Source organism: Schistocerca cancellata, chromosome 1 (genome assembly GCF_023864275.1).
Source record: "Schistocerca cancellata isolate TAMUIC-IGC-003103 chromosome 1, iqSchCanc2.1, whole genome shotgun sequence".
NCBI classification, from domain to species: domain Eukaryota; kingdom Metazoa; phylum Arthropoda; class Insecta; order Orthoptera; family Acrididae; genus Schistocerca; species Schistocerca cancellata.
Window position 1 is genome coordinate 210497996 of NC_064626.1, and position 25186 is coordinate 210523181.

At 39.4% G+C, this 25186-nt stretch overlaps 1 protein-coding gene across 3 annotated transcripts in view; it reads right to left on the bottom strand.

The window, feature by feature from the left end:
- Positions 1–25186, bottom strand: part of LOC126169153 (cytoplasmic dynein 2 intermediate chain 1) — a 164823-nt gene that overhangs the window by 24100 nt on the left and 115537 nt on the right. For all 3 annotated transcript variants that reach the window (XM_049920620.1, XM_049920618.1, XM_049920619.1), the window contains one exon: positions 13326–13474. In XM_049920620.1, the coding sequence (XP_049776577.1) occupies positions 13326–13474 (149 nt within the window). The remainder of the gene's footprint in view (positions 1–13325; positions 13475–25186) is intronic.

A 25186-nucleotide genomic window follows, 5' to 3' on the forward strand; every position in this document is an offset into this window, starting at 1 on the left:
ATTATTCTTATGGTGAAGAGAATACTGTATGTGATTCAAATTTCATCAGGTTCCTATTAGCAACCATCTCTTCTCACAGATAGGAAAAAATTCAGAACGTAGAGTTGGCCATATTGACAAACATCCCAAACAGTCTTGCCAGTCAGATTTTCGTAGTACACTGAAATCGTGCTACATTCGAAGATGAACAATACGGAATTTGTATTTACTTCGTTGGATAATGTATGAAAATCCAGTGGTCGAAACTCGCGGCGGAGAAAAAAAATCTCGTCTTCCACTTTTTTTAAAAAAAATTATTTACTGACGCAGAGGTTTTGGCGCCAGTATTTATCTTTGTGCCTACAAAGTATGCTTGCATAGCGCTACATGTATTCGCCGGCAGAAGTTAGTTGTGGCGGCACGTACGAACATTTTTCATAACTTCCGCTAGCTTTGCACTCAATTCTAAGCCGTAGGCGGTTTTTTGGATTACGAAAACCGGAAAAAAAGTGCGGCTTAGATTCGAGTAAATACGGTAGCTTTGAGAGATCAAATAGTGAATGCAGCAGAGGATCAACTAGGTAAAAAGACGATGGCTAGTAGAGATCCTTGTGTAACACAGGAAATACTGAATTTAACTGATGAAAGGAGAAAATAAAAACAACGAAGCAGGCGAAAGGGAAGACAAATTTCTATAAAATGAGGTTGACAGCATGTGCAAAATGGCTAAGCAGGAATGACTAGAGAACAAGTGTAAGGATTTAGAAGGATATATCACTACAGGCAAGATAGATGCCGTCTACAGAAAAATTAAAGAGACCTTTGGGGAAAAAGAGGACCACTTGTGCGAGTATCAAGAACTCCATCCGGACAGGCCTAGGAAGGCCCAATGGGACTGACTAGTCGCCGTATCATCCTCAGCCCACAGGCATCACTGGATGAAGATATGGAGGGGCACATGGTAAGCACACCTCTCTCCCAGCCGTATGTCAGTTTATGAGACCAGAGCCACTGCTTCTCAATCAAGTAGCTCCTCAGTTTGGCTCACAAGGGCTGAGTGCAACCTGCTTGCCAACAGTGTTTAACATTTATTATTACTACTGTTAAACACTGCATTCAGTCGGGAGAATCAATTGTGTGGACAATTTGTTCCTTTTATGAAAGATTGCAAATTCCAGATGTGTACGAAGCCTTGTTGGACGATTTAACACAGACTCAGTGATTGCAGGCTCTCTTCGACACAGCTGAAACTTCCCCACTAATTACAGGGCCAACGTGATCATCAAACGATTCAGAAAAAACTCATTCGTTCATTCACTCCAGAACAAAAATGTCACAAACCTTATTTATGAAGGAAATTGTGTATTCAATCCATCTCCATTACATGTCCAGATCTCCGGTGATTCCACATCTTAATTATTTTCCGTTTACAGTCTCTTTCTCTTAAAACAAACCGCTAGCGGCACAAATGTTAATTGGCTCGCTTTAGCGAGAAGAAAAGCAGAATATGTATCCCTCAGAAACTCGTCAATCTCTCAACAGATACTCCACAAGCTGTCCTAGTTAGCACTCCAACAACCATGGAGAATGCATATATGCATCTCTGTTATTTCAACGAATAAACGCGCTAGAAAATACTTTGGCGTCGTCGAGCTGTCGCCGCATATGTTACGAGAAAATCGGATCAGATACTTTTCCAGTGTGAATGAATGTGGATGGTTTGATTGACAATTATTAATTGGCGCGTGGTAGAGGGTATTTTCTGTGGGGACATTACAAGTGCTTGGCAGACTGGATGGTCACCCATCAAAGTGCTAGCCCAGCCCGACAGTGCTTAAATTCAGTGATCTGACAGGAACTGGTATTACCACTGTAGCAAGGCCGTTGGCCCAAAGCAATGAAGGGAAAGCAAAAAGGTGGAAGGAGTATATAGATAGTTTATACAAGGGAAGGAGTATATAGATAGTTTATACAAGGGAGATATACTTGCAGACAGTATTATCGAAATGGAAGAGGAGGTAGATGAAGATGCAATGGGAGATATGATACTACGTGAAGAATTTGACAGAGCACTGAAAGACCTAAGTCAAAAAAAGGCACTGAGATTAGACAATGTTCTGTTAGAACTACTGATAGCCTTGGGAGAGCCAGCCACGTCGAAACTCTTCCATCTGATGAGCAAAATGTATGAGACAAGTGAAATACCCTCAGACTTCAAGAAGAATAGTACTGGAGGAAAGTGTGGAGGGCAAAAATCATAGAGTGAGACAATGAGATGAATGAAGTAAGCAGATTCAGAAGCTTGCAGTAGATACGCAGAGATGGAGAGGCTTGCACAGGATAGAGTAACATGGAGAACTGCATCAAATCAGTCTTTGGATTGAAGACCACAATGACAATAACACCATATGCACAGGCATTAAAGTAAGTTTCCATGTGCATACATTTAAAAATATCTAAAAGTAATTTATTTGTGACATTGCATCAAGGAACTGCAGAGATTTTATCTTGTAAAATACTTGCAAGAATATCTATGACGATTGATTTCCTTCCAAGAATGAAAAAATTAATTTTATGAACTTAAACTTGCTTCAACCTTCGTATTAATTCTTATTTTGTCAGTTAGGAGTTGGATGAAATTTGAAAGGACTTGGAAATGTTAAACATGTGGGCGCGTAATTTGAAAGGCCTCAGAAACGTTAAACTTGGGCATTTGTAAACAAAATTACTGACTGTATGCATCAGTATATTGCATATTAATAGTTGGACAGATAAGGACAGCCTCATCTAGTTTTCTGCAAAGTTTTTGCAAAAACCAAATCAGTCTACAATTACAAATTTCTTTGATGAAGGACTGCACAAGTAATTGTAAACAGAAAAACATTCTATAGTCTTAACATTTTAGTACATCCACATGCCACTTTTTCAACCAGTAGAAGTTGCAGAGTTTGTGGCTACTACCTGTCTTCATTATCTAACAGTTTTTCATCTACTACTATAAGTGTATGCCACAAGCCACCGGACAATGCTTGGCAGAGTGTATCTTGTACCACTACAAGCTATTCACCTTCCTGTTCTGCTCACAAATAGAATGTGGCAAAAATGACTGTCTATACACCTCCGTACAAGCCCCAATTTCTCATTTCTTGTCTGCAAGGCCCTTATGCAAAATGTACGTTGACAGGAGTGGAATTGTCCTGCAGTCAGCTGCAAATGGTGGTTGTCTAAATTTCTTCAATAGTGTTTCACAAAAAACATGCCATTATCCATCCAGGGATTCCCATTTGAGTTCAAAAAGCATTTCCACAATACTTCCACACTGATCGAATGTACTGGTAACAAATCCCAGCAGCATGCCTGTGATTGGTTCGATGTCTTCCATTTATCCTACCTGATGAGGATTCTAAGCACTCGAGCAGTACTCAGGAATGGGCTACCACACTAGTGTTCTATATGCCATCCCCCTTATAGAAAATACACTTTCTTAGAATGCTGCCAATAAACTGAAGTCAACCATTCTCCTTCCCTACAGACAACTTTATGTGCTAATACCATTTTGTATCTTCCATTTCTTACCACTTTGCACCACTATTGCCAGATATTTAATTGAAGTGAGTATGTAAAGCAGCACACTAGTAATATTGTTTTTGAACACTACTGATTTATTTTTCCTGCTCATGTTACATACTTCTACATTTAGAGTAAGCTGCCATTCATCTCACCAAACAGCAGCAGACAGTGTACTGGGTTCAATTACTTAAGAAGTCTTCATGCCACTCCCATATCCCAGAACCTGTTCCATATGCTTAGACTTCATTAATAGTCTGTAGTGGGCCACAGTGTCAAATGCTTTCTGAAAATCTAGGAATTTGGAATCTGTCTGTTGCTCTTTACCCATAGTTCACAGGATATTGTGTGAGAAACGGGCAAACTGAGTTTCTCACAACTGATCCTTCCTAAATCCATGCTGATCTGTAGACAGAAGCTTTTCTTGTCTTGGGTAAATTTATTATACTCAGATTTAGAATATGATCAAGAATTCTGCAGCAAGAAGATTTTAAGGATATTGATCTGTAATTTTATGGGTCCGTTCCTTTATCCTCCTTAAATTCCAGGGCATATGCGCTATTTCCAGTTGCTTGCACTTTTACACCGAGTGAGAGCTTTTCATTAAATGTAAGGGGCCAAACTCAAAGAGTACTCACTGTAAAACTGAACTGGGATTTCATCTGGACCTGGCAACTAATGTGTTTTCAACTCTTTCACTTGCTTCTGGATGCCAAGCATGCCAACTTCTGTGTCCTCCATTTGGGGAGTCTGTGTGATGGTCAAATGATGGTACATCTGTAAGATTCTCCTGCATGAATGATTTTTTTTAAAAGCTTAATTTAAAATTTCAGCTTTCCTTTAACTGTTTTCTTTTGTCACACCAAACTGGTTGATGAGAGACTGGACAGATGCCTTTGACCTGCTTAGTGATTTTATGTAAGACTAGAATATTCTTGGATTCTCGGCAAGGTCTTTGCCAGGGTATGATTTTGCCTGTTGACATTTCCACATTATTTTTTGAACTGAGAATGTTAAAATCTCTGTTTCCTCAGCATTTGCTGAATTTTGTTATCAAACCACAGTGGGTCTTTTCTGTCCTTAGTCCGTAAACTCGAAGCATACTTCTCCAGAGAATTATTTACAATCAGTTGAAACATTGCCCATAACTCCTCTACATCCATCATATTTGAACTCAATGATGTCCATTCATTGTTCAAGTAGGATACTAACAACTGCATATCTGCTGTTTCTGGTATATAAACTCACTTAGCTTTCTTGATGGATTTATCAACTTTACTAACCACTGTCACTATGAAGACATCACCATAATCACTATACTGTCATTGTTGATAAAATAATGTCTGTTTGCAGCTACAAGATCAAATATATTTCCACTGCATTTGGGCTGCTGAAGAAGCTGCTCAAGAAAGTTTTCAGAAAATGTGTACTGAAGCACTTCACAGTACTGTCTGTCCGTAGGACGTGCAGTGAATCCATAGACATTCCAGTCCGTACTGAGTAGGTTAAAGTTGCCTGTAACTAATGTTATATCATCAAGGTATTTCCATGCTAGTTAGCTATTTGTAAGTGTTCCCAAAAGTTTAACTTAATTCCATATTCATTTCTTAAAAGTATGTAATACTTGAACATGGGCTTCTTTATTATGTCCTTTCACATTATTTTGCTACTTCTGAGTTCTATGTGACATTTTTACTATAGCAGATTAATTGGCATGAAATGTATGTTTTCAGCACTGGGTGACTTGGAGGTAACTAAATCTCTCTGCACTATCCCTCACCTATTTAAAGTTTGTATGCTCTATCCCCTCTACCTGCAAATTAAGGGAGGTGAGTTTGCTAAAATATTTGCACATTGTATGTCTTATTTTAAAATGTATTAATTGCACAACCAAAGTTGAGCCCTGGCACTGTAGGTGGTGGGGGGAGCAGAATTGACCAAAGTCGAAAGACAGTGTACGACTTTGATCCTATATTCACTTGTTTTGGATGTCTGCCAAACTTTGTCTGATATAGGTGCTGAGCAATAGTGGCATTGTTGTTGTCAATCTGTGTTGCGTTCTGTGTGTTGAGTTTTATGTTGTGGGTAAATATTGTTTTTCAAATTGTTTCATTATGGGTGATGCTTGTCCTTCTGAGGAGTTATTAACTTCTTCTTCTCCTAAATGCAAAGGGAGTAAAATGTTGCGTAGCCAAGCACGTAAAATAGTGCTTAATGTCGTAAAGTGCCGCAAAGAAGAAAAAAAGCAGAAGGAATTGTTCTACCTGCTTTCACAGGCTGGAAAGAGAGCTGCTAAGTACACAGGACAAAGTGTGTTGAGTATGAAGAGAATGGTAAAATTTATGAAAACTAATCCTGGTGAGCCTCCAAGAAAGCCAAAAAAGGAAAAGGTTAGTTTAATTTAGTAGTCTGCAGTTCCACTGTCCCTCAGTAGAACCCTCTATTGGATATTAATTTTTCTTTTCATGTGTCGTTGATTACACTTCAATGACTTTGTGTATAAGATAAGTACTGTATTGTATTTCGATATAGTCAATGTACAATGTGATCAAACTTTTGAAGAGGTGTTCCCTTCTTTCCTTAATAGGAAGTGTAGTAACATTCAAGAGGACCTGGATGAATTTGACAAGTGTGTCATTCGTGACATGATAAGAGACTTTTATACTAAGCAGAAAGTTGTTCCCAGCATAATGAAATTGTTGCCAGTTCTGAGAGCCAAGATAGGACAGAACCAAGAGGACATTGTTACTCGAACGTGAGGACATTGTGGAATGGAGATCTCATTTTCTCACAGAGATGAAAGCCATTAGTGAGGCGGATAGCGAAATTTTCTACATAGATTAATCTTGGCTCAATAACAATCTTACTTGCGGCAAATGTTGGCAAAGTGAAGATGTGGTTGGTGTGACAGCTTGGGGAAGAGCTTCTAAGAGATGAATAGTAGCATTTGTTGGTTCTAAGAACTGTTTTGTGAGGGCAGTTGAGCTCAAGTTCTTTGCCAGACCCAGCTAAGGAGATTACCGTGGGCAGATGAACTCTAATAACTTTGAAAAGTGGTTTGAAGAAATGGTTTTACCCAATCTTCCCCCTAACTCAGTTATTGTGTTAGATAAAGTAGGCAGCTGGACAAACCTCCCACATACTACGATTCCAAGGTGGAAATGCTTGACTGGCTGAGGAAAAATAATATCGAATGTGATGTGAGGAGGTTCTCTGCTCGTTAATTCGGCTACATAAGCCTGTAGATAAATGCTATGCTGTCGACACATTGGCCACAAGTAAAGGTCACAGAGTGATATGCTTGCCACCCTATAACTGTGACCTAAAAGCAATCGAACTTGTGTGGATGAAAGTAAAGAGAGTGTTAAGGGGAACAAAATGTCACTGGAGACAGTCACTGAGGAGACTGGGCAGGCTACTGTTGTAAGGTAGAGCATTTGGAGAGGGAGTACTGGACAAACGATGGTACGAGGTGCATTCAAGTTCTAAGGCCTCCGATTTTTTTTCTAATTAACTACTCACCCGAAATCGATGAAACTGGTGTTACTTCTCGACGTAATCGCCCTGCAGACGTACACATTTTTCACAACGCTGATGCCATGATTCCATGGCAGCGGCAAAGGCTTCTTTTGGAGTCTGTTTTGACCACTGGAAAATCGCTGAGGCAATAGCAGCATGGCTGGTGAATATGCGGCCACGGAGAGTGTCTTTCATTGTTGGAAAAAGCCAAAAGTCACTAGGAGCCAGGTCAGGTGAGTAGGGAGCATGAGGAATCACTTCAAAGTTGTTATCACAAAGAAACTGTTGCGTAACGTTAGCTCGATGTGCGGGTGCGTTGTCTTGGTGAAACAGCACACGCGCAGCCCTTCCCGGACGTTTTTGTTGCAGTGCAGGAAGGAATTTGTTCTTCAAAACATTTTCGTAGGATGCACCTGTTACTGTAGTGCCCTTTGGAACGCAATGGGTAAGGATTACGCCCTCGCTGTCCCAGAACATGGACACCATCATTTTTTCAGCACTGACGGTTACCAGAAATTTTTTTGGTGGCGGTGAATCTGTGTGCTTCCATTGAGCTGACTGGCGCTTTGATTCTGGACTGAAAAATGGCATCCACGTCTCATCCATTGTCACAACTGACGAAAAGAAAGTCCCATTCATGCTGTCCTTGCGCGTCAACATTGCTCGGCAACATGCCACACGGGCAGCCGTGTGGTCGTCCGTCAGCATTCATGGCACCCACCTGGATGACACTTTTCGCATTTTCAGGTCGTCATGCAGGATTGTGTGCACAGAACCCACAGAAATGCCAACATCTGTTCAACAGTCATTTGGCGATCCCCCAAAACAATTCTCTCCACTTTCTCGATCATGTCGTCAGACCGGCTTGTGCGAGCCCGAGGTTGTTTCGGTTTGTTGTCACACGATGTTCTGCCTTCATTAAACTGTCATACCCATGAACGCACTTTCGACACATCCATAACTCCATCACCACATGTCTCCTTCAACTGTCGATGAATTTCAATTGGTTTCACACCACGCAAATTCAGAAAATGAATGATTGCACGCTGTTCAAGTAAGGAAAACGTCGCAATTTTAAGTATTTAAAACAGTTCTCATTCACGCCGCTGGCGGTAAAATTCCATCTGCCATACGGTGCTGCTATCTCTGGGACGTATTGACAATGAACGCGGCCTCATTTTAAAACAATGCGCATGTTTCTATCTCTTTCCAGTCCGGAGAAAAAAAATCGGAGGCCTTAGAACTTGAATGCACCTTGTATTAAGGAATTTTATTGTTGGCACAGGTGACTCTACTGAATCGTCAGAATCCAGTTCAGACAGAGCTGAAGATGTTAGTGGGGTGTCTGAACTTGAATGACATTGCACATAGTTTATATTGTTTCTTCTTCATTGTTTCATTTTCATACTGTATACCGTATTGCGTATATAAGAATATAAGTAGTGAACTACTACTCCATTTATCACATCTGCCTAAATAGCTTCATACAAAGATTTTGTAGCTACTGAATTATGCAAATTGTAGCAGCGGATATGTTAATAAGCACGATGTTCAATAAGTTAAGACTTCTTCATCCATAATCACTGAAGGAATACGTATAACACTGATACTATCGCTAACTCTCTCACATCTGCTACCGTAAACAAACAGACAACGCACTAACACTGCAGTGCTTTCTGCTAGTGTGCTCAGGTTAGGTTGGCAGTGAGAGAAAGCTGTCATTGATGAGCGAATGCATTCAATTTGTATCGAATCAACCACCTCCCATAAGTCAGCTCGCTGGTTGTCAAGTTTGTTTGCGCAATTAATACCAATGATCTGATATTTTTATTAGTTTTTAGGAATACTGTAGCCAACAGATTTAAATAAAAAAGGTCCTGTTGTTAAGCACTGCTGTCCCATATATGGTAAATGGCAGGAAAGTAATTAAAATATTTCATTCCAACACAAAGCACATACCATTTTTGGCTCATGTGCCACACCACATAACTGAAACAGTATGTCTAAAATATGAAAATGTGACTACATTGATATGCTCCACAAAGGAAGTAAGTACATGGACAAAATTCAAATGTCTGATAGTTTGGACATCATTAATTAATCACATGCCTTTTTTCGTATTGAAGGTATTCTTGTAAGCACCTGCCCACGTTGTTGCATTTAGAGATATATGGTCAGTTTTAGCTTTGCCACTGCACCCTATGAATATTGTAAACAAATGGAGTACCTGGATATATGCTGGTATCTTCTACTGTGATACGTTTGATGGAGTTACATAAGTAAGGGATCATAAATTCCTGCAAATTTATTGAAGTTAACACCTGTTTGCTTCATTCTATGTAAAATCTTATGGATTTTTTTGTTTGTTTAGGGTTGTAGACACTTTTGAAGCCACTTTTGCAGCTTCATTAAAGATGTGCAAGTGGTATTCAAGAAAACAGATTTGAAGCAAGACCTGATTTACATCAAATCAAATCTTCTGAATTTGCCTGCAGCAGTAATTAAACTGGAAGCCACAGATATAAAACTGGTGGAATCTTTGGCAGTTACTGAAGAGATTGAAAATCTTTGCAATCATCCTGTGGAGAAGAGCAAGTTGTAGCAAAAGTTAAGCTGAACGAAATTATCAGATGATTTCCTGATTTTGACTTTCTTAAGACACCAAAAAAATTTGTGGCAAAACTGCGAAGGACTTTCAACTTCGTCTAATTTTGCCCAAAATTTCTTCACCTGTCACTTCTTGTGATGTAGAATCATTTTCTGTGTACAAAAATGGGAACACATGAGCCTAATTGAAGAAAATATGGAGAAACTGGTTGTTGAATACTGTTTTAAAAGGAAATAGCAATAACTATATAACTGAATTTTGATGCCATACATTTTTATTGTTTTGCTGCTGCATCATGCATGTTTAGTGACATGACAGCTCTCCATGATACTCTATCCTGAGCGAGCCTCTTCATCTTTGAGTGACTACTGCAACCCACATCCTTCTGAACCTGGTTAGTGTACTCATCTCTTAGTCCCCTTTACGATTTTTACCCTCCACATTTCCTTCCAGTGCTAAATTGGTGATCCCCTGATGCCTCAGAATATGTCCTACAATCTGATCCCTTCTTCTAATCAAGTTGTGCCACAAATTCCCCCTCTCCTGTGTCAAGAGGCACTGGTAGGATTGTGAGGTGATAGGATGCTTCAAAATCATGACATTAAATGGTTCTTCATGCACGAAGTGTAAAAAAAAAAACGTGTAGTCACAGGAATTCGGTGCATTAAGTGCAACTTTTGGTTACACGAGAAGTGCACAAATGTGTATCTGAAATTTATAAATGACGATATTCAGTGGACATGCTTCGACTGAATAAGTGATGAAAATGCGCGATTAACATGCATACTAAATTCTAAAGATGAAATTACTCGTATTCTTCAAAGTGACATTGATGCTCTGAAAGCAGAACTGATGCTGCAAAAGCACGGAAATATTGCATTGAAACATGAAAAACTGCAAATCATTATTTAGAAAACTAAGAATGTTAACTCTGCCATACTTAACGTATATGAGATCACTATATTTTTGTACGCCAGACATGAATTATTTGAAGGAAATCATTTTGTCCATTCACATGATACTAGAAACAAGGAAAATTTTATGCTCCCCACCCGCTGCCTCAGACTGTGGGCCCAGAGACAAGGGAATAAAAATTTTTAATAAATTAAAAGGGAACAAGTTGATGCAGATGAATTTAGGTTCACTTAAAAGAAAGTTATAAGAGGTACTGTCACTGGAAGGTTATTACTTAGTGGATGAATTCATGCAGGGCAAACTGGAAATTTGAGCTGGATACAATGTGCTACATATTCCAAGAAATATTCTTATAATGTTATTATTTATTGTGGTGCGATTATTTATTAGTGTAATAACCATTGTAACTATATTATAAATTTTTGACATGTTTCTTGTATGCAAACCAAATGGATTGCAAATGTATGTTATGAGATGAATAAAACACAATTCACAATTCTATTCAGTACCTCTCCTTAGTTACGTGATCTACCCACCTAATCTTCTGCATTCATCTGTAGCATCACATCTTGAAAGCTTCTTTTCTCTTCTTGTCTCCACTGTTTATCGTTCATGTTTCACTTGTGTACATGGCTAAATTCCATACCAATTCTTTCAGAGAAGACTTCCTGGCACTTAAATCTGTAGTTGATGTTAACGAAGTTCTCTTCTTCAGAAACCCTTTCATTGCCATAGCCAGTCTACATTTTATATCTTCTCTACTTCGGCCATCATTAGTTATTTTGCTCCCTAAATAACATAACTCATTTACTACTTTACATGTCTCATTTCCTAATCTAATTCCTTCAGCAACACCTGATTTAATTTGATTACATTCGATTATCCTCATTTTGCTTTTGTTGATGCTCATCTTATATCCTCCTTTCAAGACACTGTCCATTCCATTCAGCTGCTCTTACAGGTCCTTTGCTCTTTCTGACAGAATTACAACGTTGTTGACAAACATCAAAATTTTTATTTCTTCTCCTTGGATTTTAATTCCTGCTCCAAACTTCTTTTTGTTTCCTTAACTGCTCACTCAATATACAGATTGAATAACATTGGGGATAGGCTGGCTCATTCCCTTCTCAATCACTGCTTCCCTTTCATGCCCCTCAACTCTTATAACTACCATCTGGTTTCTGTACAAATTGTAAATAGCCTTTTGTTCCCTGTATTTTACCCCTACCGCTTTCAGAATTTGAAAGAAAGTATTTCAGTCAACATTTTCAAGAGCTTTTTCTAAGTCTACAAATGATAGAGACTTAGGTTTGCTTTTCCTTAACCAATCTTCTAAGATAAGTCATAGGGACAGTATTGCCTCGCACGTTCTAACATTTCTATGGAATCCAAACTGATCTTCCCTGAGGTCAGCTTCTACCAGTTTTTCTATTCATTTGTAAAGAATTCATGTTAGTATTTTGCAACCATGATGCATTAAACTGCTAGTTGAGTAATTTTTGCACCTGTCGACACCTGCTTTCTTTGGGATTGGAATTAGTATATTCTTCTTAAAGTCTGAAGGCATTTTGCCTGTCTCATACATCTTGCTCACCAGATGTAAGAGTGATCGAAGCAGAAGAAATGAATTATAATTTGTGCTGTGGCCAGGACTCAAACGTGGGTCATCTTGCTTGCTAGGCAGAAATGATAACCATTACGCCACCACAGTACAATGGTCAATATTGCTGCACGAACTACCCAAGTTGAATGCCCTCCCTAATACAAACTTCAATCCATATCTTCTACTTATTTTCCCTTACATTATAAGATGGAGGAGTTTTGTCATGGCTGGCTCTCCCAAGGCTATCAGTAGTTCTAATGGAATTTTGTCTACTCCTGGGGCTTTGTTTCGATTTACGTCTTTCAGTGCTCTGTCAAATTCTTCATGCAGTATCATATCTTCCATTTCATCTTCATCTACATCCTCCTCCGTTTCCATAATATTGCCCTCAAGTACATTGCCCATGTACAGACCCTCTATATACTCCTTCCATTTTCTGCTTCCCCTTCTTTGCTTAGAAGTGGTTTTCTATCTGAGCTTTTGTTATTCATACAGGTTCCTTTTCCCCAAAGGCCTCTTCAATTTTCCTGTAGGCACTATCTATTTTACCTCTAGTGATATATGCTTCTACATTCTTACATTTGTCCTATAGCCATTTCTGCTTAGCCATTTTGCAAATCCTGTCAGTCTCATTTTTGAGATGTTTGTATTCCTTTTCACCTGCTTCATTTACTGCATTTTTATATTTTTTCTTTCATCATAAATATTACATTTTCAAAATACACAGGAAATAATCATCAGTTGGTATGGATCTGAGAGCACACTTCAGTTAGAATAAAACTTCCATTTCTATACTTCATGTATAGGTTATTTCAAAATTGTGCCTTTAAGTTTTGTCAGTGCAACATCTGAATAAGGTGACTGTAAATGGACTGACAGGAATTGTTTTTGACCATGTGTTTCTTCTTCTTTTTTCTTTTCTGTTTTTTTCTGGGAGGAGCATGCTAACACATGCAAAGATTGAAAATATTAATTTAGTAGGATATATTGAACAACTGCTGAAATTCACAGAGAAAGGAAAAGATCATTATAAACTGACTTTTCAGAACAATATTCCTTGTTTGGTTACAGTCCATAGCTGCTTATCTATTATATTGAGCTGTAAAACAAAAATATTTATAAATCTTTGCATACCTGGATGAGTGGTCAAGGCTGAAAATTGAACATGGTGAATGGTGCAACCACTGGACAGAGACCAACGGTGATGTGCCACCAGGTGTCTGTGCAATCCCTTTTTCTGAATTCCGCCAGAAGAGTTTCATACTGCCATCACTGCAGCCAACCTTAAACAATAAAAAGAAATAAAATTAAGTTATAACTGAAGAGATACGACTAAAACTTTATTATCAATTACATAAAATATAAGTGGATGTCACAGAAAATACACAACATTGTAAAATGCAAATATTTTTACATCATTTGCCATACTACTCATGAGATGATATGTTGTTGAGATTTTATGACAAAATGAAATAAAGTAGAAATTCTTCAAAGGTAGTGCCCAATGGGCAGATTAAAAGTGTCATGCACAGTTCAGTAAAAAGTCAAAACAGCATTCAATGAATTTAAAAGTGAAGATGTTTGCATTAAGAATGCATGAGGGAATTCAATTGAGGAGAAAGTGCATATGTGGAAAGACAGCACTGAAGGCCTCTATGAGGTGTGTGGTGGGATGGGGTGAATTGTCTGATGATGTAATAGAAGAAATGGGTGCCAATATAGAAGACATAGGCGATCCAGAATTACAGAATTTAACATAGCTTTGAAGACTTGTAATCAAATAAGATGGAAAAATGGTTCAAGTGGCTCTGAGCACTATGGGACTTAATTTCTGAGGTCATCAGTCCCCTAGAATTTAGAACTACTTAAAGCTAACTAACCTAATGACATCACACACATCCATGCCCGAGGCAGGATTCGAACCTGTGACTGTAGTGGTCGCGCGGTTCCAGACGGTCGTGCCTAGAACTGCTCAGCCATAAGATGGAAAGCCTAGATTACATTCCTTTGGTATTTATAAAATAACTGGGGTAAGTGGCAACAAAAGGCTATTGAAGTTGGTTTGTAGAACCATGAGTTTGAAGACAATAACACCAAACCTTTGGAAAAATATCACCCACACATTCCCAAAGAGGGCACAATCAGTTTAACAGCTCATGCATCAAAGTTGGTGACAAAAATAATGTACAGAAGAATGGAAAACAAAACTGAAGATCTGTCAGATGACGGTCAGGAAATATTGCACCAAAGGCAGTTCTGTCACTGCACTTGATAATGGAAGAAAGACTTGAGAAAACTCTAGACACATTCATAGGATTTGTCAATCTAGAAAGAAAGAAGTACTCAGTTAAAAAAAAAAGACAAGGATGTAGTCTTTTGCCCCTGCTCCTTAATTGCACATTGAAGAAGCAATGACAGAAATAAAAGATTCAGGGGTGTATTAAAATTCGTAGTGAAAGAATATAAATGATAAGTTTTGCTGATGATATTGTATCCCCTATGAAAGTGTGGAAGAATTTAAGCACCTGTTGAATGGAGTGAACAGTCTAATGAGCACACGCTGTGGATTGTGAACAAACTGAAGAAAGATGAAAGTAATGAGGAGCAGCCAAACTGGTTAGCGATAAGCTTAATATCAAAATTGGGAAACATGAAGTAGACAAAGTGAAGGAATTCTGCTACCTCGGAAGCAGAAAATTACACATGATGGACAAGGCAAGCAGATTATAAGACACAGTCTAGCACAGGCAAAGAGGGAATTTATGGCCAAGAGAAGTCTACTAGCATCAAACACAGGATTTAATATGAGGAAGAAATTTCTGAGAATGTATGTCTGAGTGAAGTATTTTATGGAAGGGAATCACGGAGTGTGGGAAAACCAGAAGAAAAGACAGTCAAAGTTTTTGAGGTGCAGTGCTATAGAAGGATGATGAAAATTAAGTGGACTAATAAAATATGAAATGAGGAGGTTCTTCTCCGAATTGGCAAGGAGAGGGGCATTAGGAAAACACAGACAAGAAGAAGGGACAGCATGATAGGACATATGTTAAGACAGAAAGGAATAGCTTCAACAGTACTACAGGGAGCCATAGAGAATAAAAACTGTAGGGGAAGTCAGAGATTGCAATATATCCAAGCAGGTACTTGTGGACGTTGGACGCAAGTGCTACTCTGAGATGAAGAGGCTGGCACCAGAAAGGGATTCATGGCAGACTGCATCAAACCATTTGTAAGCCCTTGTTGCCAGTTTTGTAAAGGCCTCGTCACCACTGCTGTGGAGGCTGAATTTCCACTGTTGTTACAGCAGGCCAAGTTTGTGAGTTTGTGAAATGGCTTCTCGTACTGTACACCACTAAGACAATTTCTTCCAGCCATTATTACACAGCTATGCCCCAGAATCAGATAACAGAATAGGAGAATGAAGGTTCTACAACACTCCAACAAACTAGCAACAAAGTTGCACAACTGAGTTAAAAGGGTTTGCTTATCTTTGTGACTAGTTGAATAATGAACACTGCTTGCAATATAGCACAAAAAGGCCCTCAATGGGTAAGTGCAAATAATTGTAGGTAAACTTCACAGTACATAGCAAATGCAATTTACAACAACTGTCTGTTCACTTGTAAGAGTTCACTAACGACATTCCGATGATTTATAACCAAGTGGGGGAGACCTGTCCTCTATCTTCCAAGTAGGCTTCTGTCCACTGTCATCCAATCATTGACGGATTGTACTCAGACAGTAATTGGGCGAGGCAAAGTCAATATCTTCATTCTCAGTGTTGCCCATGGTGCTGGTGGAACTTGTGTAAGTGGCGAGTCTCTATGGCACTGGCACCAGCTCGCTTCTTTGCACCTGTGGTGCTTTTGTCCTGGCTGTGTCTCGTTTGGATGACACAGCAAAACCAGCCAGAAGGCAGATAATGACTAGCTCAGGAAATATTAAAAAATAATGACAGAAGAAAATATGAAAATGCTAATTAAGACAAGGAACCAGCATTAAATTAACATTTTGGGCAAACAGAATACAGCAAAAGTGATGAGGGAGAAAAACTTAAAGGAAACAAGGAACAGATACTCGTGAAAAAAAAAATCAATGTGTTCTGCAAGTGATTAAATGCAGATATGGGAATAAGAAATAAAGGTGTCAACTTGGGAAATGTACGAGGGTTGAAACTTTAAAATGGTAACTATTTATTTACAGCTCATACAAAATAGATACATGTTTCCAAGTTTTACTGACCTTCAAAGTAGTCACCAGCATTGTATATAAACTGTTGCCAGCAATGTGGAAGTCGTAGGATACTCTTAGCAGTGCCAGTTTCATTAACAGATCGAGTGGCTCAGTCTATTGCTCGACGAATTTGTAGCAGTTCTGAAGTGAATAACGTTGAAGTGTTTCCTTCAGTTTAGAAATAGAGTTGAACTTATGAGGGCTTAAGTCAGAGGAGAGCAGTAAGTGGTATAGCATTTAGCAGCCCCATCAGTCAAATAAATCAGTAACAGCTTGCACTGTACGTGCTTGAGCATTGTCCTGCAAAATGATGGTCAGGTCCCGCAGAAAGTGTCATTTTTGGAACACGACCTACGACCAGCTTAGAGACAGAAGTGAAGTCACTTTCTGCAGGACCTGATCATCATTTTGCAGGGCAATGCTCAAGCACATACAGTGCAAGCTGTTACTGATTTGTTTGACTGATGGGGCTGCTAAGTGCTATATCACCTAATACACTCCCCTGACTTAAGCCCTTATAAGTTCAACTCATTTTCTAAACTGAAGGAACCACTTCACAGCATTTGCTTCAGAACTGCTACAAATTCATCGGCAACAGACCATGCAATTCAAACTGTCAACACAACTGGCAATGCTAAGAGTATCCTACGACTTCCACGTCGCTGGCAATGGGTTATAGACAATGTTGGTGACTACTTTGAACGTCAGTAAAACTTTGAAACATGTATCTGATTTGCATGAGCTGTGAATAAATAGTTGCCACTATTAAAGTTCCAACCCTTGTATATAGGAGACTCTGTTAAGTGCAGAAATAAGAGCAGACAGGTAGCAGGTAATGTAAATAAACTGGACTTAGAACCAGCAGTGCAGCACCAGGATGAAATCAGGCCACCACCAGTTGGTCAGTGATTGCGAGTGAAATGAATGGTCAGCACTTCACAGTGCCTCTGCAACAAGTCAGAAATGCTGATGCTGGGCCAGCCTGCAGGAAGTACTGCAGTGTGATTACTACAGGGGAAGTCCCACACTTTGCCACTATCTTGAGAATATGATTGAAGTGTCTATCCATCTCTGCCATCACCAGGGCATCAACAGAAGACCACTATGCTCTGGGCCCTGGAGTGTGATGCAGCCTGAGATCCTTGCAGGTGTTGCCACTGGCCACACTTGCTACGGCAGCAATCACAACAGCATCAGCAGAATGCTTAGTCAGCAGTCAGAGACTGCCATGATTAGGAAACACCGTGATATTCTATGGGCTGCAAACCAATGATTATAAACAAACCTCAATAAAGAAGCCATTGTAACCATGATTCATCCTTTTTTTAGCCACAAAACACATCCTTTAGCAGAGAATCCTAGCCAGTTCTAGGCAATCTTTGACACACCAGTTGAACTGCCTCTAGAAGTATACCATCTACCTCAATCCTGTTGCAACTGGTGTCAGGAAGATGATGAGGATGTAGACGAAGATGGACAGCCAGAAGACAGCAGCCAGAACGATGGGCCTTCTGCATGAGGAACATCCTACTCAACTTATATGAGTAAATGCTGAATTCAAAGTTTTGTTTGGGCCTATATGGCTGTTTCTTTTCTTCTTCCTTTTTTTATTTTTACTTTGGGTGTATTATATACTTAGGTTGGTACTGCGTGGTTATAATTAAAGAGCAGTCACTCAAAGAAGTCTGTTGTCGACTGTAATTGTTGTATGGCAACAAAACTCAGTAGACATTATAATCCATCAATGCAGAACCTATTTATGATGGAAAAAAATTGGTTCCAATTTAGACCACCAGGTGAAAATATGGAGCTGTCAATGCTGGAAAGGCTTCCGTGTGTAATGAATTAGGATGATGGCAGAAAAGTCCAAACAAGTCAGACAGACATAATGTTGATTTTATTACTTATTATTGCTGGCACAATTTGTTCAATATGAGTACCAGAGACATCAATGAGATGCTGTGCAGCACCATATTTGCACCTGGTGGCCAAAATTGGAACTTATTTTTTTCCCCTGGAGTACATTGGTTCTGCATTAATGTATCAGCATATCTACCAAGTTTTGCTGCCATGCGACAATTACAGTCCACACTGGACCTCCTTCAGTAGCTGCCCTTTAATTATGAACACCATGTAATAAGTAGGCAATACAGAGAAGCAAGTTTTGGCTGAGGAAGCTATTCACCGACTAATAAATTAAGAAGCTCAGTTGCAGGCAGAGTTAGGGCAACTAATTGAGGAAATGAGGGAACAGTAACTTCCTAGTCTAGCAATCTTGGACACCAACACTGCTGCACTGGTTACCCAGTCTTGAGGGAAATCAGGGGAGGAGGTCTTTGATAATGTAGATGCAGCTGTTAGTTTGGGAAATTGGAATAATAAGTAACTGTTGCCTGTAAGCAAGCTAAAACTAGCAGAGACCACTAGGGCACATATTATGAGCAATGATAAGTTGAGAGAAGTACAGTCATTCGATGACTTAGGGAGGGGTTGGTGGACAGATATAGGAGAGAGAGAGTGAGTCAAGATACTATCATAAGCAACTTAACAGAGTGTTTTAAAAGCATGGGGAATCAATAGAGTTTCATAGGCATTATTTGCAAAATTAATGGGAACACACATGAGCTGACAGAGTATGATAAAGCTGACAAAGCCATGATACAAGAAGCTTAGCCAAGAACTGATGACACATTTTTATGGGGGTTGTCATGAAGAGTTTGGATGGAATTCCCAAAGGCTCTGAATAAAGCAATAGAAACTGTGGTAGCACTAGCTGAAATTGATGTGGTCACCAAACCACAGGAAAAAAGCAATATTTAATATGGATGTTAAATGTTTTAGATGTGGTTAGAGAGCTTATGAAGCATAAATGCAGAGAATGTCAGTGTCATATATGCAAAAGCTTTGGACATTCTGAGTAGAGTTGTAATGACAGGAACCTGTAGAGGCATAGAAGACAATCATAGGGCAGACTTCGCACTATGCAATTAAATGGGACAGGGGGCACTATGTGCACTGTACAGCACTCCCAGTAGGAGTTAGCACAAGTGCAAAATCAGTGGCACACTTTTTTCTAACTTGTTATGCAAAAGGAAATTTGTGTAAATTTTTATTAGGTACTGCATCTCAGGTATCTATGGCTAGTAAGGGTATACTTGATAAAGTAAAATTAAATTCACCACGCTGGGCACTAAACAGCAGAGATGGGGGTTGTGTAGATACACTAAGTTCAACAGTAATAAGCTTCTGAGTGGGGAAGGTACCTTCTGCGTTGATGTAGAAGTTCTTCCCATGGTCAGCAATGGCTATGAAAAATCGTTCTTGTGTTAGATTTCCTGATTGCACATCATGAAAAAGCTGACTTGGAATAGCATATAATAGAAATGGATAGGGCACTGTGTCATCTTGGCTCTGCTGCCAGAATACCATTAAAGTCACAATGTTCACCCTTAAGCAAGGGCAGCTGCCTAAACTGCCTTAAATTCAACTCGCAGGATATCATACAGGAAGATACTATAAAGATAATTTGGGTTGATGTAGAAGCTGATCTTCTGATGAATTCTTTGTGTATTGTTGAAAGTTTGTTTTAAAATGAAAAATTGGATAAGGCAAAATGTTTTGCATGGTGCAGTTTATCCTACGTACACAAAATTGAAGGAAGCAAAGTAGTGCCAGTCAGTATTGATAACTTTAGCACTGAGGAAGTACAGCTGTCAGTGGTATGCTGATAGCTAATAATGATATACTATGTGAAGACGAGATAGACAGGGATGTCATGTTAAATTACAGAACACCGGGACAGTCTGTTAGCTTGACTGCACAAGAAAATAAAGTAGCATATCAAGAGGGACAGGACAAGGAGGGCATGGAACAACTTTTGAGAAATACACAGTGTTATTTGATCCAATACACAGTGTTGTTTGATCCTCCTGGCCTATTGCCTGCCACGCCATTAGCTCAACATTATATTCCCACTGGAAATGAAGCTCCTGCTTATGAGAAACCTTATTGAGTTCCTGAAGCCCTACAGCCTGTAATGGAGGACTTTATAAGTCAACAGCTTCAAGATAGGATCATAAAAACAAGTAATAGCTCCTGGTCAGCACCTGTTGTCACTGCAAAACAACACACAATGCCAGGTAGCAGCAAAGCACAACAGTTCTTTTATGACAATCACTACTTAAAACAGTATCAGACACCTACACAATACCAAATATATCAGAAACCTTAGATAATCTCGTCAGTGTTTCACATCTACTGAAAGTGCATACTTTCAATTAGAGGTAGTGCCTGAAGGTCATTTGAAGGCAGCATTCTTAGCACCATCTGGTCATTATCACTATCGTTGCATGCCTTTTGGGCTCAAAAGGCACGAGCTACTTTCCAGTGATTATTCGATTGTGCATTGCAAGTACTGAAAGTGAAGCAATGCATGGTCTGTTTGGATGATATAACTGTGTTTTCCGAAGACACCCAGAAGCAAAGTTTTCAGTCATCTGCATGCAGCATGGTTTACCCTTAGCCTGGAAAAGTGCCATTATGTTTTACTACAGCCAAAATGGGGTCCAGTCTGTGTCATATTGATGCTGTCAAAAATTTTCCAACACTCACTACAACAAAGGAATTACAGTCATGTTTAGGCCTCATAAACTTTTATCAAAAATTTGTTCCATTATTCCAAGACCCCTTCCACAGTTATTAAGGAGAGGGATAAAATTTCACTGGCACCAGAATGTGAAGCAATTTTTATAAAACTAAAAGATTTATTAATGTCTAGTACATTTCTTACCTGTTGAGATTATCAGAAACAGTTAACGCTATAGTGTGACTCCAGAAATTTCGCATTAGCCTGTCTTTTGATTAAGGAAATAGAGGGACAGGAGCACCCCACAGTATATGTATACAGACAGTTGACATTAATATGCAGAAAAAATTAATTTTCAATATTCTTTATGTGGACAGCATTTTAAAATAATAACCAATCACATGGCACTCAAATGGTTATTAAGACCCATCTAGTAAGTTAACTAGATGGGCATTGTGCCTCATGGAGTTTGACTTCAAAGTAACAAATACACTGCCCCGGAAGGTCACAAACAAATGCAAACAGTCTGAGTCACAACGTACGCACTGTGGAATGCACTGATATAAATAAGGGTGAAAAGAAGGACACAAAGGGCAACGCCCAAGACTGTCTGTGGTTGGCCAGTCAGTCACAATTCAACATGGAGGATGGAAAGTTTTACAGGAATATGAGACACGATCTATACATAGTAGTACCAGACAAATTATGAAGCAAAGTTTCTGTGTTGTTGGCTAGAGGGGTCTGTTATTTGTGAGTGTGCTTACATAGTTTTCATGTTTTATTCCTACAATATCCATATTGAACTGGCAGGCTGAAAACAGTTGCACATTCAATGGTGGACCAGTGGTTATTAAAATTTGGAATGCCTGAAACAATAATAACTGATCAAGGAACAAATTTTGTATCCAATTTAATGAAGCAGTCATGCTGGTTATCACATATTAAGAAACTTCAGACTGTTGTTGTTGTGGTCTTCAGTCCTGAGACTGGTTTGATGCAGCTCTCCATGCTACTCTATCCTGTGCAAGCTTCTTCATCTCCCAGTACCTACTGCAACCTACATCTTTCTGAATCTGCTTAGTGTATTCATCTCTTGGTCTCCCCCTACGATTTTTACCCTCCACGCTGCACTCCAATACTAAATTGGTAATCCCTTGATGCCTCAGAACATGTCCTACCAACCGATCCCTTCTTCTGGTCAAGTTGTGCCACAAACTTCTCTTCTCCCCAATCCTATTCAATACTTCCTCATTAGTTATGTGATCTACCCATCTAATCTTCAGCATTCTTCTGTAGCACCACATTTTGAAAGCTTCTATTCTCTTCTTGTCCAAACTATTTACCGTCCATGTTTCACTTCCATACATGGCTACACTCCATACAAATACTTTCAGAAATGACTTCCTGACACTTAAATCTATACTCGATGTTAACGAATTTCTCTTCTTCAGAAACGCTTTCCTTGCCATTGCCAGTCTACATTTTATATCCTCTCTACTTCGACCATCATCAGTTATTTTGCTCCCCAAATAGCAAAACTCCTTTACTACTTTAAGTGTCTCATTTCCTAATCTAATACCCTCAACATCACCCGACTTCATTCGACTACATTTCATTATCCTCGTTTTGCTTTTGTTGATGTTCATCTTATATCCTCCCTTCAAGACACCATCCATTCCATTCAACTGCTCTTCCAAGTCCTTTGCTGTCTCTCACAGAATTACAATGTCATCGGTGAACCTCAAAGTTTTTATTTCTTCTCCATGGATTTTAATGCCTACTCTGAACTTTTCTTTTGTTTCCTTTACTGCTTGCTCAATATACAGATTGAATAACATTGGGAAGAGGCTACAACCCTGTCTTACTCCCTTCCCAACCACTGCTTCCCTTTCATGTCCCTCGACTCTTATAACTGCCATCTGGTTTCTGTACAAATTGTAAATAGCCTTGCGCTCCCTGTATTTTACCCCTGCTACCTTTAGAATCTGAAAGAGAGTATTCCAGTCAACATTGTCAAAAGCTTTCTCTAAGTCTACAAATGCTAGAAACGTAGGTTTGCCTTTCCTTAATTTTTCTTCTACGATAAGTCGTAAGGTCAGTATTGCCTCACGTGTTCCAGTATTTCTACGGAATCCAACTGATCTTCCTCGAGGTCGGCTTCTACTAGTTTTTCCATTCGTCTGTAAAGAATATGTGTTAGTATTTTGCAGCTGTGGCTTATTAAACTGATTGTTCGGTAATTTTCACATCTGTCAACACCTGCTTTCTTTGGGATTGGAATTATTATATTCTTCTTGAAGTCTGAGGGTATTTCGCCTGTTTCATACATCTTGCTCACCAGATGGTAGAGTTTTGTCAGGACTGGCTCTCCCAAGGCTGTCAGTAGTTCCAATGGAATGTTGTCTACTCCCGGGGCCTTGTTTCGACTCAGGTCTTTCAGTGCTCTGTCAAACTCTTCACGCAGTATCATATCTCCCATTTCATCTTCATCTACATCCTCTTCCATTTCCATAATATTGTCCTCAAGTACATCGCCCTTGTATAGACCCTCTATATACTCCTTCCACCTTTCTGCTTTCCCTTCTTTGCTTAGAACTGGTTTTCCATCTGAGCTCTTGATGTTCATACAAGTGGTTCTCTTATCTCCAAAGGTCTCTTTAATTTTCCTGTAGGCAGTATCTATCTTACCCCTAGTGAGATAAGCCCCTACATCCTTACATTTGTCCTCTAGCCATCCCTGCTTAGCCATTTTGCACTTCCTGTCAATCTCATTTTTGAGACGTTTGTATTCCTTTTTGCCTGCTTCATTTACTGCATACTGATACTAAAAGGTATCAGATAGATTATATAATGGTAAGACAGAGATTTAGGAACCAGGTTTTAAATTGTAAGACATTTCCAGGGGCAGATGTGGACTCTGACCACAATCTATTGGTTATGACCTGTAGATTAAAACTGAAGAAACTGCAAAAAGGTGGGAATTTAAGGAGATGGGACCTGGATAAACTGAAAGAACCAGAGGTTGTACAGAGTTTCAGGGAGAGCATAAGGGAACAATTGACAGGAATAGGGGAAAGAAATACAGTAGAAGAAGAATGGGTAGCTTTGAGGGAGGAAGTAGTGAAGGCAGCAGAGGATCAAGTACGTAAAAACACGAGGGCTAGTAGAAATCCTTGGGTAACAGAAGAAATATTGAATTTAATTGATGAAAGGAGAAAATATAAAAATGCAGTAAATGAAGCAGGCAAAAAGGAATACAAACTTCAGACTAGTGCTTTAAAAATCATGTGAAACAGCTCTCCATCAACTCGTTGGGAGGATGGAGAAAGCACTTCACTTAAGAAATAGCCTTCTGCATCTTCCTGGACATTGAGGGGGCCTTCAGTAACACAACCTTTGATTCCATGGTTAGGGCAGCAGAGGTGCATGACCTAGGGACCACTATATGTATGCGTACTAGGGCCATACTTAGTGGAGGGAAAGTAGAGGTTACCATGATGAATGAAAAGATGGTAATTAACACCACTAGAGGTTGTCCACAAGGAAGAGTTTTGTCCCCTTTATTGTGGAATCTAGTGGTGAATGAACTCAATGAGGAACTAAATTCCAGACAATGCTTTTGCCAAGGATATGAAGACGATGTTGACATAGTAATACTTGGCAACTTTACTGACACAGTTAAAATATATGGAATAAGATGCAATGGACATTGTGCAAGACTGGTGCATTAAACAGGATCTAAGGGTTAATCCTACGAAGACTGTTGTGGTGCCATTCACAAGAGGCATATCCAACAGTCAAGTTGGAATCTAAAGCTCTTCGATGAAACCCCACCTGTGAAGGGGATAGTGAAATATCTAGGGGTAACCTTAGATGAGAAACTAACACGGACCCCTCACATTAAGAGCATTCTGCTCCAAGGCGAAAGGTACTCTAGTGAGTACCAGAAGGGCTTGTGACAAGAACTGGGGCCTAAGCCCCAGAGGTATGCACTGGATATACACCATGGTGATAGACCTAAGATCTCCTATGGGGCTGAAGTGTGGTGGAAGAAGGTAGAACAGCAGCTAAGAAGCTTGCTAAGGTGCAGAGACTGGCCTGCTTAGTCATAACAGGTGGAATTAGCAGCACACCAACTGCTGGAATGGAAGCCATGCTGGACATGTCTCCACTACAC